Here is a 17,234-nt window from a genome sequence, read left to right on the forward strand (position 1 = left end):
TTTAAACAATGCCACTTTATAGAATGTTTACATACCCTACATTACTTATCTCATATGTATATACTGTACTCTATACCATCTACTGCATCCTGCCTATGCCGTTCGGCCATCGCTCATCCATATATTCATATGTACATATTCTTATTCATTCCTTTACACTTGTGTGTGTGTATAAGGTAGTTGTTAAATTGTTAGATTACTTGTTAGATATTACTGCATGGTCGGAACTAGAAGCACAAGCATTTCGCTACACTCGCATTGACATCTGCTAACCATGTGTATGTGACCAATAAGATTTGATTTGAATGAGCTTTACACTAGGCCTGTACTCTGGAGCGGGATCGATTTGGAGATGGAGGGTCCGTCATGGTCTGGGGCGGTGTGTCAGCATCATCGGACTGAGCTTGTTGTCATTGCAGGCAATCTCAGCGCTGTGCGTTACAGGGAAGACATCCTCCTCCCTCATGTGGTACCCTTCCTGCAGGCTCATCCTGACATGACCCTCCAGCATGACAATGCCACCAGCCATACTGCTCGTTCTGTGCGTGGTTTCCTGTAAGACAGGAATGTCTCTGTTCTGCCATGGCCAGCGAAGAGCCCGGATCTCAATCCCTTAGAATTACTGATGCTAGCATTGGATGTGCTCGTGGAAGCAGAACAACTTGTCGTTGACAGGTGCAGGTGTAGTACTGCTGGTAGTAGCAGTACTACCAGTAGAGCTGGTATGTGTGTCTATGGACGCGGGCCTTACTTTTCTTTAACCATTTGTCAATTTTCGAGCAAATGGAATGAGCAGCAGCTACGTTTGGCTAGATAGGGACCGTTAGTGGAATTCCCGCGAGAGCGTAACGGTTCATGTGATTGGATGTTCATTATTTGACTAGGCTACCTGTATTTGACATTGTTATTTCACTGAACACTAGATGGTTGAATTTTATTTTTGGCAATGAAACAAGGCTACTCAGGCGGGGGGGGTTAAATGTCAATCACATTTTTATTTGGCGTACCCCTGACGGCACATTTTGTGCCGACTGCACAGTTCCAGTTTGGGAATACCTGCTCTAGAAAGAGGCCAGAGTTCCGAATTTACAATTCTGAGTTGGGTGAAATTTCAAAATGTATTTGTTTTCCCCCTGCGTTTCCAGTTGTCTTGAACTCACTCAGATTTGCAGTTCCGAATTAAGTTGTTTTGAGCGCGGCACAAATCATGCTTCATTGACAGCATGGCCAGCATGGTGAACTAGGAAAAGAGACCCTTAATCTACGACTTGATTCATGATGATAACTGCTAGCTATGACTTTGAAAGTATGATGTTGACATGATCAGTCCAATCAAAGCTACTTTAGATATGTGATTTGATGTAATTTTATCTGTGGCCAATGACCTTCTTGGATGGGCACCTCTAATGTAACTATATGGCAGCACCCAAGTGGCTTGAATTTTCTAGCTCTACCCGTCGGCTTGGCGCTGACGTAATGTCCTCCATAAGTGACTGAACACTGAGCCAATCATGGCGCAATGCTCTGTATTTTCTGCTGGCTGCCCCACCACCACAGAAAGCACTGAGCTAGGCTGAAACACCTGCATTTTGGAGCTGCCTTACTCAAGAAAACAACAGAGAGACCATGTTTGTATGCGGCTTTATTAACTCAATTATATATATTTTTTTACATTGTTTGCAAACTCATATGTGACACATTAATGCCAAAATAAGAGGCAAAACAGGAAAGCCTGTATTTATTTTTTTTTAAATCAAAAAATGTGGGGCTCAAAACTGCCCTGAATGATGGGTCGCAACTGGATATGGCCATATGCTGCTGTTCAGAGAGGTGGGTGCCCGTCTCCTCCCTCCCCTCTGAGCACTGAGGGAGGAGAGACAGTACAGGTCTACTGGGACCAGATTAGGACATGGCTGGCAGGGTGACTCAGTAGTGATATGCTGCTGAACATGCTTTAACTCTGGAACCTGATCACTCACTGTGTGTGGTGCAGTAGCACTCTGTAGTTATTTGTTCAGGTGTAAGGCTTATGTAACCAACAACAAAGGGAAATGGGGCATGGGATCTGTGATCAGAGCGCCAGCTATTTTATATATATTTCAGTGGAGCTCAATGGGAATATTTGTTTTGAGACGATGCAAACTGTGCAGGACTACCAGAGCTGTTTGTCAAGAGTTAAAGCAATGATTAAACAAACTGATAGCATTTTATGGATATGTATACTCTTAGCCTCCACCGCCATGCTCCTATAACACTGTATACAACAGTTGCCTTTCATTTTTCATGACATCACTCCTGATTTTCCAGCATTGGCCTGCTGTTCAGACGGGCTAGTGTTTCCGTGGAGACTAGGAACAGAGGGAAATCCAGACAGTGCACATGCTTGGGAAACATGATTCCATTTGAAGCTTGCAATGCGGATGTCACAGATGGATAAGTAATCCAATAAGTTGTCTACTATAGGTTTATATTCCTAGTATAACAGACAAGAAGAGAAGAAACATTTATTAAATTGACTCCTCAATAACTTCTTACCAATGCTTTGTAAGACTACAATGGAAGAGCATGTTGAGTATCACACCCACTTGTCTGTCTAGAACCCTCAACTGAACTCTGGACCTCAGTCAGTTTCACTGTTTTTTTCCCCATTGGTTCCCTCTAACCAGGGACTGATTTAAACCTGGGACACCAGGTAGGTGCAATTAATTATCAGGTAGACCAGAAAACCATCAGGCTCTGGACCTCGTAGGGTAAGAGTTAAATATCCCTTGTCAAGAACATGATCAAAGTGTCAATGACCTACAGGTTAGTTAGAGCAGCAGTTAAGGTAGAGACCCTCTCAAAGGTCCTCAGACCTACCAATACCTTTGTCCCAGGCAGCACACCTGTATTCTCACTGGCCAACATTGTTTCAAGAGGATGAGAGAATTAGTCATTTAGCAGACACTCTTATCCAGAGCGACTTACAGTAGTGAGTGCATTATTTATTTTTATAGACCAACCTCTGTCCATAGGTGTCTTACTTGCTGTATTATGAGAACTCATTCCAACCGAAACAGACCCCCCCCCCCTCCAAAGGGACAATAATTATTATCAAATATGTGTGCTTGTGTAAGTGTTCAGTTTATATATACTGCTCAAAAAAATAAAGGGAACACTTAAACAACACATCCTAGATCTGAATGAAAGAAATATTCTTATTAAATACTTTTTTCTTTACATAGTTGAATGTGCTGACAACAAAATCACACAAAAATAATCAATGGAAATCCAATTTATCAACCCATGGAGGTCTGGATTTGGAGTCACACTCAAAATTAAAGTGGAAAACCACACTACAGGCTGATGCAACTTTGATGTAATGTCCTTAAAACAAGTCAAAATGAGGCTCATTAGTGTGTGTGTGGCCTCCACGTGCCTGTATGACCTCCCTACAACGCCTGGGCATGCTCCTGATGAGGTGCGGATGGTCTCCTGAGGGATCTCCTCCCAGACCTGGACTAAAGCATCCGCCAACTCCTGGACAGTCTGTGGTGCAACATGGCGTTGGTGGATGGAGCGAGACATGATGTCCCAGACGTGCTCAATTGGATTCAGGTCTGGGGAACGGGCGGGCCAGTCCATAGCATCAATGCCTTCCTCTTGCAGGAACTGCTGACACACTCCAGCCACATGAGGTCTAGCATTGTCTTGCATTAGGAGGAACCCAGGGCCAACCGCACCAGCATATGGTCTCACAAGGGGTCTGAGGATCTCATCTCGGTACCTAATGGCAGTCAGGCTACCTCTGGCGAGCACATGGAAGGCTGTGCGGCCCCCCCCAAAGAAATGCCACCCCACACCATGACTGACCCACCGCCAAACCGGTCATGCTGGAGGATGTTGCAGGCAGCAGAACGTTCTCCACGGCGTCTCCAGACTCTGTCACATCTGTCACGTGCTCAGTGTGAACCTGCTTTCATCTGTGAAGAGCACTGGGCGCCAGTGGCGAATTTGCCATTCTCGGTGTTCTCTGGCAAATGCCAAACGTCCTGCACGGTGTTGGGCTGTAAGCACAACCCCCACCTGTGGACGTCGGGCCCTCATACCACCCTCATGGAGTCTGTTTCTGACAGTTTGAGCAGACACATGCACATTTGTGGCCTGCTGGAGGTCATTTTGCAGGGCTTTGGCAGTGCTCCTCCTGCTTCTCCTTGCACAAAGGCGGAGGTAGCGCTCCTGCTGCTGGGTTGTTTCCCTCCTACGACCTCCTCCACGTCTCCTGATGTACTGGCCTGTCTCCTGGTAGCGCCTCCATGCTCTGGACACTACGCTGACAGACACAGCAAACCTTCTTGCCACAGCTCGCATTGATGTGCCATCCTGGATGAGCTGCGCTACCTGAGCCACTTGTGTGGGTTGTAGACTCCGTCTCATGCTACCACTAGAGTGAAAGCACCGCCAGCATTCAAAAGTGACCAAAACATCAGCCAGGAAGCATAGGAACTGAGAAGTGGTCTGTGGTCCCCACCTGCAGAACCATTCCTTTATTGGGGGTGTCTTGCTAATTGCCTATAATTTCCACCTGTTGTCTATTCCATTTGCACAACAGCATGTGAAATGTATTGTCAATCAGTGTTGCTTCCTAAGTGGACAGTTTGATTTCACAAGTGTGATTGACTTGGAGTTACATTGTGTTGTTTAAGTGTTCCCTTTATTTTTTTGAGCAGTGTGTGTTTATTCAGCTATTGTGGGAAAGTCCTACTGCTGAGTCATTCATTGACCAGGAAAAGATTTTGTAAAAGTCCCCTCCCTTTTGTGGTTTCTGCTGCAGTGAAATTGAATTTAAATTATGCATGCTGGGTGTCTGCTTGAGCAGAAAGACAAAAATTGCCTCCTTTGTCCAAAGTGGTGCCGCTCTCCTCGTGGCTGTAGGAGAACTGTAGAAACCACCATTCTGCTACTACATGACAGCTAGCCTAAATGTTTCAGTAGAGCAAGTAGCCACAGTCAGCCATTGTTAATGGAGTTTGTGAATGTCAATCACATTATATGTATTTAAAATGTATATTCTTGGCAAAGGAATTTCTTAGTGTTGTAGCTAACCCGGATCCTGTTGTAATGTTGATCTCAGTATATCAACTTAGCATACTGATCTAGAGTAGTAGACTTTCACATGCAGCATAGATTCTGCTCTGATAATCCTTCATAGAGGTCCCAGGAGCTGAAAGTTAATATGGGAGTGAAGGATTGCATCTGATTGCCACAGGTCTGTTTCACCTGTAGTCCTGCCCTGCCATCAGCACCTGTGATCGCTCTACTGCACTCTCACCCAGCCATTCACAGGCTTTCACGTCCGGGTCCCACACGGCCAGTGTTGCACTAGAAAAGGCCTCTTGGTATCACTGACAAAAGTGGCTTTGTTCACAGCAAGATGCAATATTTGCTCCTCATTGTGGCAGACTCTTGTTCTTTTGACGCATGTAGGACTTTGTGTGTGCCGTAGCAACCCCTGACATTACAAGGTTATGCTGAACTCCGATAAGATATCTTCTGGAGTTATATTTTATTATCTCTGTCTTGATGTATAATGGCAACTCTAATAGTGGTAGTACTGCCCATAGCCTCCATTGCCCTAGCCCAGTTAAAGATGGTGCTCAGTGTGTTTATTCTCACAAAGTTTTGTATGAACAGAGCGTTTCCCCATTCACACGTCAGAGGAGGACACATCCCAGAGGAGGACACATCCCTCCTCACTATCATTAGGCTACAGAAATAGCCTAACAATAGTTTTGTTTCGGGATGTCAATGTGTGTTTTGTCCACATCTACATTTATACTCTGAACATTTTAGAAAAATACGTTTTCAGAATAACTTGTTTGCTCAACAATCCAGATCTCCAGTCTCTTTCAGTATCTAGACTTAGAAAAATGTTTAGTGGCTAGCTTCAGTTGAATGCCGTTTGAAAGAACAGGGGTGCAGCGCCACGACACCCAGTCCTGTCAGCGCCACGACACCCAGTCCTGTCAGCGCCACGACACCCAGTCCTGTCAGCGCCACGACACCCAGTCCTGTCAGCGCCACGACACCCAGTCCTGTCAGCGCCATCCTTAATCTTCTTTCACTGGTTGATAATGTATTTTTTTTACTGATCACCCGCTCTCCACTTGTGTCATAGGGAACTGTCATCAAGATGTCACTGCCTGAATAAGACTTCCAACCCCTTAAGGAACACTCAGGAGTCCCAACTCATCTGAGGAAAGGAGAACCTGCACTTGATGGTACTCTTGTTTATCACAATGCCCTCAAAACCCAACACGGAGGACTACAGAGTAATGTCCCCATGAAAACCTTTTAAACATCACATGCAAGATCCAACCTTCCTGGATGTCTTAGATTAATCACTGCTCATAGTTGTGAATATCATTGTCCTAGGAAGGGCCTTCTGATATGGGGCATTGCTCCATATCCCCTTTCCAATGTTTGTCCTACCACTGCTACCCAGAGATTCAGCACTCGCTGGGTAGTAAGAACAGTGACTTTTCACTCGGCCCTCTGGTGCGACGACTAGGCTAAAGGTGGGATTTGCTGTGTATCATATTTTAGCACTGCATATTTAGTTGCGAATTCTACCTCTGGATTTCTGTGACGTCGCTCCAGTGGAGTTGTTTGTTGTTTTCATGTATCTTGTACTCATAGACATCAATGTTTTTATTGTACAGCTGTTTTGAAATAATAAAATATTAACCCTTCTAATGGTCAGTCATTTATTCACTAGAATGTTTCTGAGTGTGGTAACGTGGAGTCACCGCCTGCTCTTTGGTTTGCATTTTTTATGAGAAGCTCAACTCAATACAACTATACAAGAGATTAGAAACTTAACATCTCTACATAAAGAGGTAACGTTTTGTATTCTATGATGAACAGTGGTGATAGTGCCACTATTGTTGGATTTGACAGATTCCGTAATGAGTTAAATAGTTTTGTTGACTAGATAAATGGCAGCCAGTCTGAGCTAGTCTTTAGGCAGCTAGTGCACCATCCATTTACATCTAGACCCTATATGTTTGACCAGAGGCTCTCGTTCTTCTGTTTTTCTCCAAGTTGGTTACAAACATTTCACTGCACAAGCATTGTGGGTGATCATGTGTGTTTTGGGAGGCTATCTGCCTCTTTCACAACATTTAATGACAACCAGCCCCTGTAATTACCTGAGGTGTATGTAGGCAGCACTACACAACCACACAATTGTTCACTCTAATGGAACAGCTGCGTGACGTTTTTGTGGAATAGGCGGATTCTACTTTCCCCTACTTATGTAACTGTCAGAAAAGCACTGTAGTGGAGAAAGACTGGCAGACGAACAATACAGATTTAACCTGGTTTTGTTATTGTGATTTAGTGCTCTTAAATCTGTCAGCTCACAAGGAAAACTAAGTCAACTGGAAAAGCTGTGGAATGAGGGGAGTGTGCTTTAGGTCTTTTTTGATCCCACACACCGATACTTGGCTGGCTGAAGAAAGCGCTGTTTTATTTTAATGCGTTTTTGTTTTTTCTCTTTTCCCCTCCAGTAGGTGGATTTAACTAGCGTTGTTCTGTGATGATGCATGTTATCTCATTCTGCTTCTTTCCTGTTTTTTCTCTTGCTATTTCACTCTCACTCTAAGTTAAGGTAGTGACCTATTAAAAGCTCAGGAATGCTCAGTGGACCCTCTGACCTTGTAAGGCTGCGTTTAGACAGGAAGCCTGATTCTATTTATTTTCCACTAATTGGTCTTTTTACCAATCACACATCTTTTTCAGAGCTCATCTGCTTGGTCAAAAGATCAATTTGTGAAAATAAAATAACAGATTCTGTCTTGTCTAAACGCAGCCTAATGGCTCTGACCCGGTAGTTCAGGGTCAAAGGCAGTCCTCAGAACCTGGCCAGGACAGGGGAGGAAGGAGGGATGGATGGATGGATGGAGGGCTCAGGGGCACAAGTGCTCCCCATACCTGAAGCAAGAGTGGGAGTTTGGCGGTCAGCGACCTTTGTTTACATCCCCCAATGTCTCCCGTCTCACCTGCTTCCAAACAGGACATGGGTTAATGTTAGTGCATTTTCTCATCTACTGTAACAGTATGAGGCCGTGTGTGGCATATTAGATGATACATTTAAACTTTATCCAGTTTCACAAAACATATTTCCAAAGGTTAACACATACAAAACAAATAAAAATTCCAAAGTTTTCTCATAAAGTAGACAAACACAACAATTGTAGTAAAACATTTACATTCAAACTAGTTATTTTGGTCTCGTTTCCCAGAAGTCTACTGCATTCTCCTAATCCAGTCTTGTATGCTGTGTTTTTGTTTCAACCATACTTATATCCTTATGTGTCCACTCAACCTCATGGATAGAGCAGATACCTTTTAGGCAGGTACGTCCACCCACAGGATGCAATTTGTCTTCCAGTTGTTCTGGGAGATAAGCTCTGTCAGCTCTTGTTAAAGACACATTAACATCTGCATGAGGAGGAGGAGGCACACAGAGTTGAATTATTGACAGCACACTTTCTCTCACCTCTATTCCAGGTTCACTACAATCCTTTTAGCAGTTTCAAAATTCTTTGTGCTCTTTGATGTGCCCATGATTTAATCTTTATACATTCATGAAAACAGATTTTGATAGTACCTAATCTTACACGGGAGAGCACACAAATGACCTAGTTACACAGAGGTGAGAGAGCTTCAGTTTTTACTCATGTCAAAATGTTGCCCGCGCACACACACCCCTAACCCTAGTGTAATGGGAAGTGAGCAGGAAAGGGAAAGGTGCCGTCTGCTTCCTGGCATTCATCTGTTGGGATGAGTGGGACTAGAGTCAAAATGAACATCCGCCACTTCTGAACTGAACAGACCTGACAAACAGGTTATACTCATCTAGAAAAACACAATTTAAAAAAAAACGTTAACGTTTATCTCTAAACAAGAACAAGAATTGCGTACAAATCAACTACTAAATGTTCATGTTTTTCAGCTAATAACCATGTCACTATATGTGGAAACCCTGACAGATGCAAGATATGCACTTGCCATTAGTCATCTTCCTGCTCTTTCACCCTTCATAGAGAAGCTATACTCTTGTTGATTTCCAATTTAATAATCATTGTCATTAACCTATCCAATAATGAATTAAAAGGAGTTCAAGACACTATTCCTTCTGACCTGCCCTGTGTGTCCACACAGTAAGGATGACCTACAGTACTGTAGCTTTCTCATCCACATAACCACTAATGAAAACATTGACTGGACTTCCGTTATTCTAAGTTATTGTACTGTGAGGTTTTTATATACAGTTATAGGATCTTAATTTGACATCTTGTCACAGCAAAATAATCCTGCAGCAACAGGATTTGAACGTTTAGTCTATAATGTCGCATGATCGATGGTTAGGCTATTTGGCTGAAAGTAGGCTACTTGAGAAATGCAATACTGTTAATATAACCGTGGGTTTTCAGTGAATTTATGTAAATCACGAAGCTCATCTGCATGTCCTGAAGTGCAAGAAAATTCTCAGCACCAAAAGAGTGATCAAATTAAGATCATGCACCTGTACCACTAAATTTAAATGGTGATGATCGCGAATTGCAAAATTATAAACAAACAAATCGTCAACTGCTGGTTTTGATAATTAGCTCTTCTGGTCAAGAGCATTGTTATAAATCGTCATGGTGATGTCTTTGCACCATGCCTGTTAGGAGCTGTGTTGTTCAGAGGGTAACATTAGAGGGCCCTAATTTATGACTTGCATAATGGATGAGTGTTGTTGCGTAGCACTAACATAACTCCCTGTTCAGCGTAAGTGTCGTGACTGGCTCCTGTGAGAACCTGTTTAAATGCTGTGAACCTGTTCTTTACTTCACCCTTTCCTACTGACAGACAACATAAAATATGCCAGCTCCAACCTGTTCACACCGATAGCTCTGATTGCTGCATGGGAATATTGGAAGTAGTAGGACTCGAGCATATGACTGTTGGTAATATATCATAAAAGCAGGACCTAGCTAATGGCTGGCCCACCAAACATGACCTTGTTTTGCCATTGCATGGTTGCATTATTGCAATGTAACATGTTTGATTTTTTTCTAGTTCAGTGCACGAATATGTTATGCCAGTTTGAAGGGAAGTGTACACACGTGTCACACACACACACACAGGTATGTAGAGGGACACCGTGTCCTGTGCTGTGTGAGCCATTAAAAGGGGTTGACACACACAGGCATGTTTCGTCTTTGACAGGCCCGTGGCGATTGAGATCAAGGAAGCCTGCTGAATGTATTTACTATGGTAAATGTTTAATCCAGCCAGCCTTTCCAACTAGCTGGACGCCTGTTTGCCTGCAGCTCTGTGTTTCCCAGTCCTATGCAGTCGAAATCACAGCACAGCACCGCCAAGGTTAGGTTACAGGGAGATGTTGGAGAATTTGTGTTCACAGACATTAGGAGAGGAATGGTTGTGGTTGCATTCTGTGCTGTGCTAAACCATGCAAGTCAGTGTGATCTACACTGAGTGTCCAAAGCTTCCCACAGTTGTCAAGTTGTCTGGATGGCCTTTGGGTGGTGGACCATTCTTGATACACACAGGAAACTGCTGAGCATTAAAACAACTGCAGCGTTGCAGTTCTTGACACAAACCGGTGCACCTGGCACCTACTACCATACCCCGTTCAAAGACACTTAAATCTTTGTCTTGCCGATTAACCCTCTGAATGGGACACGTACACAATCCATGTCTCAATTGTTTCAAGGCTTAACAATCCTTCTTTGAACTGTCTCATCCCCTTCATCTACACTGATTTAACAAGTGACGTCAATAAGGGACCATAGCTTTCACCTGGATTCACCTGGTAAGTCTGTCATGGAAAGAGCGTTTTGTACACTCAGTGTATTCCCATGTTTGTCGCCTAACTCTAACATGGCATTAATTGGTCCTATTGGGCCTGCGTGTTAGAACAACAACATTAAGCTGCTTTGGTTTCAAAACTAGGAGCAGGAGGAATGAACCCAACCATACCCCTTCCTATAAATCAATATGCTGAGTGGCTCCTCGGGTTGAGTGAGTTATGACAAGCACTGTGAGAGGACTGAGTCTGTGAGTTATGACGGGCCCTGTGAGGGGACTATGTCTGTGAGTAATTACTCTCTCTTACATGGCACCAAACAGCCAGGCTGAGTTGTTGTCATCAACGATTCATAAGGCCACACCCTAGTCTTCATGTTCCATGTTCATCCAGCTAGATTGACTGATGAACAGAACAGAGCAGACAGGCTCATCAAGTTTATTAGGCATTTAGCTACAGTAGGAGCTCTGATAGGACCTCTGTCTCTTTCTATCACTCTTTCAGCGCCACATTCAGTAGGAAAACATTGTTAAATGTTTCAGATAGAAATTACATGAGCAGAGCCAACATGATTCCTTATTCTACATGTTAGAGAGGCATGTTCTGCAAAATATATTTCTATCTGATGCTCCTCAATGTTGTGCCCTGCTGAACATGCCCCAGGTTTCAGTATGACTAGAGGGTCAGCCCCTCCATCTGACAGGCCACTTGTGTATCAATTAGCTCCAGTGTAGAATAATCCCATACTAGCCTGTCTGGTCCATGTATCCTCCTCTCCAATGGTCTGGATGGGGGTGAGAGTGGTTGTCAGTTGGCACCTTGAGGTGTGTTGTGTTATGTTCTGACTCACTCACTCGTGGTTTGGTTTTATTGCCCCCCACTCATCCAGATTGTTTCCATGTCAGTAGTATTTCCTAAAGACAGACATCAGATGAAGAGAGGGTTTATTAGATCCCATATGGATATTAACTGCTGGGCTCATTCCAGCAAACACATAATGAGCCTGCATCATCTCATGTGAGTGGTTTTGTACTATGCATGTGTAGCATGCATTTCAATATCACTAAAGTCTCTTAAATTTGATTATATAGAAATATTGATGATCTCTTTGGGGTGAATCCTAACCGACTAGCCAGATGTGCAGTAGATTTTCACTTAGTTATTCAGTGATGTCAATGGGAGACTAAATGAAAATTCTTCTTAAGTGGAAGTTACGATTGGCCCCTTAATGTTTTAGAGGGCCAGTCTTAATTCAGCTGGCGTAAGAATGATTCCGGTCTTACAGGTTGCTGCTCTGTAACTATTTATAGATTTGCAGTCTCCCGCGGATACAGTTCATTACCTGGGTTTATGAATGATGAGGTTGATGACCCATGAGAACATCGCCAGGGCAGGGTCCCAATCATTACTAAGGGGGCATTGCATAAGTGGAATGGCGGGGGGGGGGGGGGGGTTGAAGGGTACAGGAGGTCTCTCGGAGAGGTCAGTCTTTTCACCTTACAGTTTGTCTGCATTGTGCAACTCCATTATGATAACACCAGCCTGATAGCGTTATCATACCAACGCAACAGAAATGGAACAGGAAATCCCTGGAACAGCTGGTTACGGCTACGTTTTATTTTTAAAGTTTATAGTTAAGTCATGCTATTTATGGTAAGGGTGTGGCCAAGTTGTTTTTAAAGTGAAGTGGGTATGGTACAGTGTATGGATACGTTTGAGGTAAAATGGCTGTTTGAGGACAATGCAACAAGGTTGTGTTTCAGTATCTGTGACTGTTGCCAGGGTGCTTAAACGGTTAAATCGCCTTATCTACCCAACACAGCTACAAAGCCTACACAGCATATACACAGTTTCAGAGAGAAGAAGTAGCTGTGCCATCCAAGACAGCAGCTGCCTGTGACCATCTGGTGTTTCTCTCTGTTGGCTTCTCCTCCACACACACACACCACACCACACACACCACACACACACACCACTGACCAGATGTTACTCTCTGGTGTCCAATCCAAACACACTGCCGCTCTATTTCATGTACACAGGAATTTATGTTCTTGTTTGTTTGTCTGTTTGAAACATTTCCATTCAACCTTGCTGAATAAAGCGTTATCTACCCCCATCCTCCCTCTCTGTCATCTGGTGGGATCAGAGCAGGTGCTGGTGTTTGAGAAAGACTGGGTACAACCTCACTACTGTACCACTGATCCGTCTGTCTGTCTGGCCACAAACTGTACACCTCTGTGTGATCAATTTCATACAAAAGGCCAAAATAATCTCAGTAGTATAGAAAATTAACACAGCGTTAGTCTGGCACTGAGCTGTTGGGGACTCGAATCCTCCGGATCTGAAACACACACATCCCTTCTCAAACAGTCCCAGTCCATCCCACACAGTAGCACATGAAGCCTGACTCAGCCTTCATCCCTGACTTATGTAAACACCACTGTTTCAGCAGAGGGAGCAGGGCTAGGCAGCTGCTCTCTGGCCCTGCCGCCCCGTGCCAAACACAGCCCAGTGAGCACACAGTGGGCACAACAACACAACAACGACACGACACCCAGACACAGAAGCAGACTGGGTTGTATAAACAGAAACTGATTCTGCATGTCATGTTTCTCTCTCCTCCTCAATTTATAGAACCACAGTCTGAGTTGGGCAGTGCATAACCACTGCATTGACTTTGGGATGTTGTATGTCTCAGCTTTCCCAGGATCCATATACACTATTACTTGTCCTGATAAACCGATTAGAGCTCTCAAATGGTTGTCCTGACATAAACCATGCTGAGAACAACCGATCCATGAGGTTGATTGGCACAGCAGATTGTACTGTAACTGAATAGGTCATTGCCCCCAATAGGGCATGACCATCATGTTGCCAAGAAACCGGAGAGAAAGTGAGGATCAACTACATGGATGAATTAAACAATCACTGGATCAGGTGACAGCTAGTCTGAATTTGCATCAGCAGACTGGCTTTAATTTTGTACTCTCTGAATATGAACGGTTAGTAATGCATCAACAACATTCTCAAGAGAGAGGTTTTGTTCATTGATAATGTCCTTTGATATTTCTAGCAGTTACCATCTGGGAAATGCTACATCTTGGCAGGTTTGAATCTGGCACTCAGAGGTCCATAGTGTCACAGTAACAAAAATCTATAGGCCTAAACCGTGCCAACAGATACTGCCTTCATATTGATCAAATGCAGTTGCAGTTGTAGGCTTCTAACGCACTGGCTTCTAACGCACTGGCTTATTTATATCCAACTTTTTGAACACCCACCTCAAAGTACAGTGAAAAGCTTGGCATGAAAATTGGTATCTAAGCAAATACAGGGAATTACAAACTTAATAGTAAAAATGTCTGGAATTTCCTCGCTTGGTTAATAGTGAACAGTTTGGTCTGCTTTGCTGCTATATTCTACCTGTAAAAGCTATGCATTTACAGTAATCATCTTTAATGCAGAAGTTCATGCTCTGCTGTTCCATAGACTCCAATGAAATCCAACCGACCATGACAAGCACACATCACACACTGCAAGACATGGCCCCTAAAGAATGCAAAACAACTTTTTACTTTCTCATGAGGTGGGCCTAATCCCCATGCAAATAACATTTGTGAGTGTCCTAGCCAACACTTAAATACTTTTTCCAACTCATGCAAGTACTAAATCAAACAGATCATAATATGTTGTAATAGTTTATTTCCACAGTAACTTGTATGTTTATAGCTGAATGGTCATAGTCATGTGGGTCTTTGCAGTTCAATGCAGTTGTTGTTTTCCCTTGTTCTAATACTTGTGACACACAGAAACAGCAGAGCAAGCTATATCAATTTTCCATAACTTTTGTTAGGATTTCAGCACAATTGCAATATGATATATTGCTTGTTTATACTATTTACATTTTAGTCATTTAGCAGACGCTGTTTTCCAGAGCAACTTACAAGTGCCTTGCTCAAGGGCACATAGACATATTTTTCACCTAGTCAGGTCAGGGATTCAAACCAGCAACCTTTAGGTTACTGGCCCAGATGCTCTTAACCGCTAGGCTACCTGACGCCTTATAGATTTTAGGTGTCCATGCTTATGCCTTTTGGAGGAAAAGGAGAAACATATTGTTTAGTGTGGAGAATTTCACTGTCCCTGAGTTTGCATTGCATATTTTCAACAGTTCAATAAAGAGTTACACTAGTGATTCACAAAAAGGTGTATTGTCAGAGTCCTGGCTATGCATGGAGCTCAGCCCCGTGTCTGAGTCCTCATCATTCGTGTTGCTGGTATTGGAGAGACCTTTGGCCTGCTCCACCCACCCACTGCTCTTCTCCAAGGAAGGCAACATTTCAGTCTCAGTGACACCAGAGGGTTCTTTGTAATCATCGGGTAACTTCTCGTTATTTAAATCCATAGAGTCCATTTTTGCGAGCAACTCCATTAGTTCTTTTTCTTTTGCGTCCCACAGCTCCTGGCTTAAGTCCAAATCACCCTTAATAGTCTTTAAATCCGTGTTCAAACGAAGACCAATATATAAACTAGTATCCAGCTGTATTTTGATTCTCTCCTCCTCTAAAACCAAGTCGTTCTCTGATAAACTGTCCACAGTTGTCTTCTGAGCAGCGACGCCTGCCTTTGGAGCCATTGCAGACACGGGGATGTCTACAGGCTCCCCAATACTGTCGGTGTCTTTGCCCGACAGCTCATCTTGCCGTCTTTTCATCCATCTTTGGTTCAGTTCCTCCTGAATCTCACCTGTGATGATGTCCATGAGAGCTTCACGTTCTGTCAATTCCTCCTGAAGTCGCAGGACCTCCTCGCAACAGAGCGCGTACTCCTCAAACTGTGCGATAGCCTCCGCTGAACAGGGCACGTTCTCTGTTGGATCAGCCTTCGCGCTCGACTCCACCATGTATGTGTCCTGCACATAATTGATACCATGTTTCTTAATTCTGTCAAAATGCACTTTTGCCTCATCCCTCTCTATATCCCTATCTAATTCTTTGATCCTTTTGATCTGCTGGCGGATGGTGTGATCTTGCGATATAACCAAGTGCACCAACGTTTCCATTTTCTCCACTGAAGATGTATCCTTAGGAACAGTCTCCTCTTTCTTTTTGTTAATTTTGTCCAACTTTCTAAAAGCTTTTCTAACAATCCTCCGCTGCTTTTCTTGCGAGAAAGCCATTGTGGTCTTAGCTGCTCCCTTGAATACGCACGGACTGTCTTTGCTCTGAACGACCCGCGCCTCGGCGCTCCTGGGTCCGTTGTTCGGTAACGATGCCTCATTCTTCACCAACACAAACCTCACGTTTTCCTGCTCATCTCCCCAGGCGCTCCAGAGACGCAGGATTTTGGTTTTATTGGGTAAAATCCTCTCAAAGCCTCTCCATTTCTCCACTATGCAGTAAGACTGGGGGGTCCCAGATAGCATCACCGCTGACGCACCTTGCTTCAAGTTTTGGTCCTCCAGTAGAACTTTGACAACATCGGAGCAGGTGGTGCGCTTGGACAGCCCGGAGACCAGTTTCTCCTCCCGGCAGACCCATACTGATACCTTGCATTCTTCCTGCTCCATACTGGAAAAACCTTTAACCCAATTGCTGATTAAAGTTTCTGCTCTCCTTTCGACTCCTCGGGTCCACTTTTCAGTTGTAGAGAGAAAAGTGACACACACCTTCATTTAGAGCTGTCCTTATTCTCATGTAAGCATGTCATCATCATGAAGTAATAAGCGCAGTACTTGCCTCCAGTAGGACTTTTCCCGTGGCAGACTGAGTGAGGCACGCTGTGAAGTTGTTCTGCAGGGGATCACATTATCAGACTTCCATTTGGAACACTGTGCGCAGAGGAGGAACGGGCGTCCTTCCTTTCCGTCGGTATGCACTACTGTGGATACATTTCTATGCAAACACTAAAGTATATGCCTCCGCTCGCAATGGGACTCTCTCCACTCTTCGTTGATCACAACACTACAACTCTACTCCAAACAGAAGTTTTTGAATGTAACATTACCCACCCACTTTGTGTGCATTTTACGCACCAGTTTGCCTACTGTACTTTGGTCAAAACTACCATCAATCTCATGTCAAAGATTAAAAAGTGGACACATTTTAAAGTGATTGTTATATATGTCATTAAATGAATTCAAGTGAAATTGTAAAGTTAAACTATATAAATATTCTGATGCCTCAAGCTTATTCATCTACAAGGCCTTTTATTAGTTTATGTTGATGCACATAAAGACAAGAGTTAGTCAGGTTCCTCCTTGTTTCACTCCATTATTTCACATCTTGAAGACTTCTGAACTTGTCTTCTGCAGAAACAACAAAACAAGCGAAATAAAATAAAAAATATGAATGGAGCTGCTCAGAAGATCATT

General features: G+C 43.6%; 2 protein-coding genes across 2 annotated transcripts in view; one reads left to right on the forward strand and one right to left on the reverse strand.

Moving 5' to 3' along the window:
* si:ch211-266k8.4 (uncharacterized) overlaps positions 1 to 6,731 on the forward strand; it is a 48,568-nt gene extending 41,837 nt beyond the window's left edge. The window contains exon 15 of the mRNA XM_014125441.3: positions 6,158 to 6,731. Coding sequence (XP_013980916.2) covers positions 6,158 to 6,236 — 79 coding nt within the window. The 3' untranslated portion in view covers positions 6,237 to 6,731. The remainder of the gene's footprint in view (positions 1 to 6,157) is intronic.
* A 7,815-nt stretch (positions 6,732 to 14,546) lies between these two features.
* Positions 14,547 to 16,812, reverse strand: LOC106561459 (ras association domain-containing protein 10). The gene has a single exon (XM_014125442.3). The coding sequence runs from the start codon at positions 16,533 to 16,535 to the stop codon at positions 15,045 to 15,047; it is 1,491 nt and encodes a 496-aa protein (XP_013980917.1). The 5' UTR covers positions 16,536 to 16,812; the 3' UTR covers positions 14,547 to 15,044.
* Positions 16,813 to 17,234: the final 422 nt, after the last annotated feature.

Source organism: Salmo salar, chromosome 10 (genome assembly GCF_965601325.2).
Source record: "Salmo salar chromosome 10, fSalSal1, whole genome shotgun sequence".
Lineage (NCBI taxonomy): Eukaryota > Metazoa > Chordata > Actinopteri > Salmoniformes > Salmonidae > Salmo > Salmo salar.

What these genes read in the sequence shown, in the direction of transcription:
- LOC106561459 (XM_014125442.3), bottom strand. Translation starts at nt 16,535, where the DNA reads ATGAAGGTGTGTGTCACTTTTCTCTCTACAACTGAAAAGTGGACCCGA.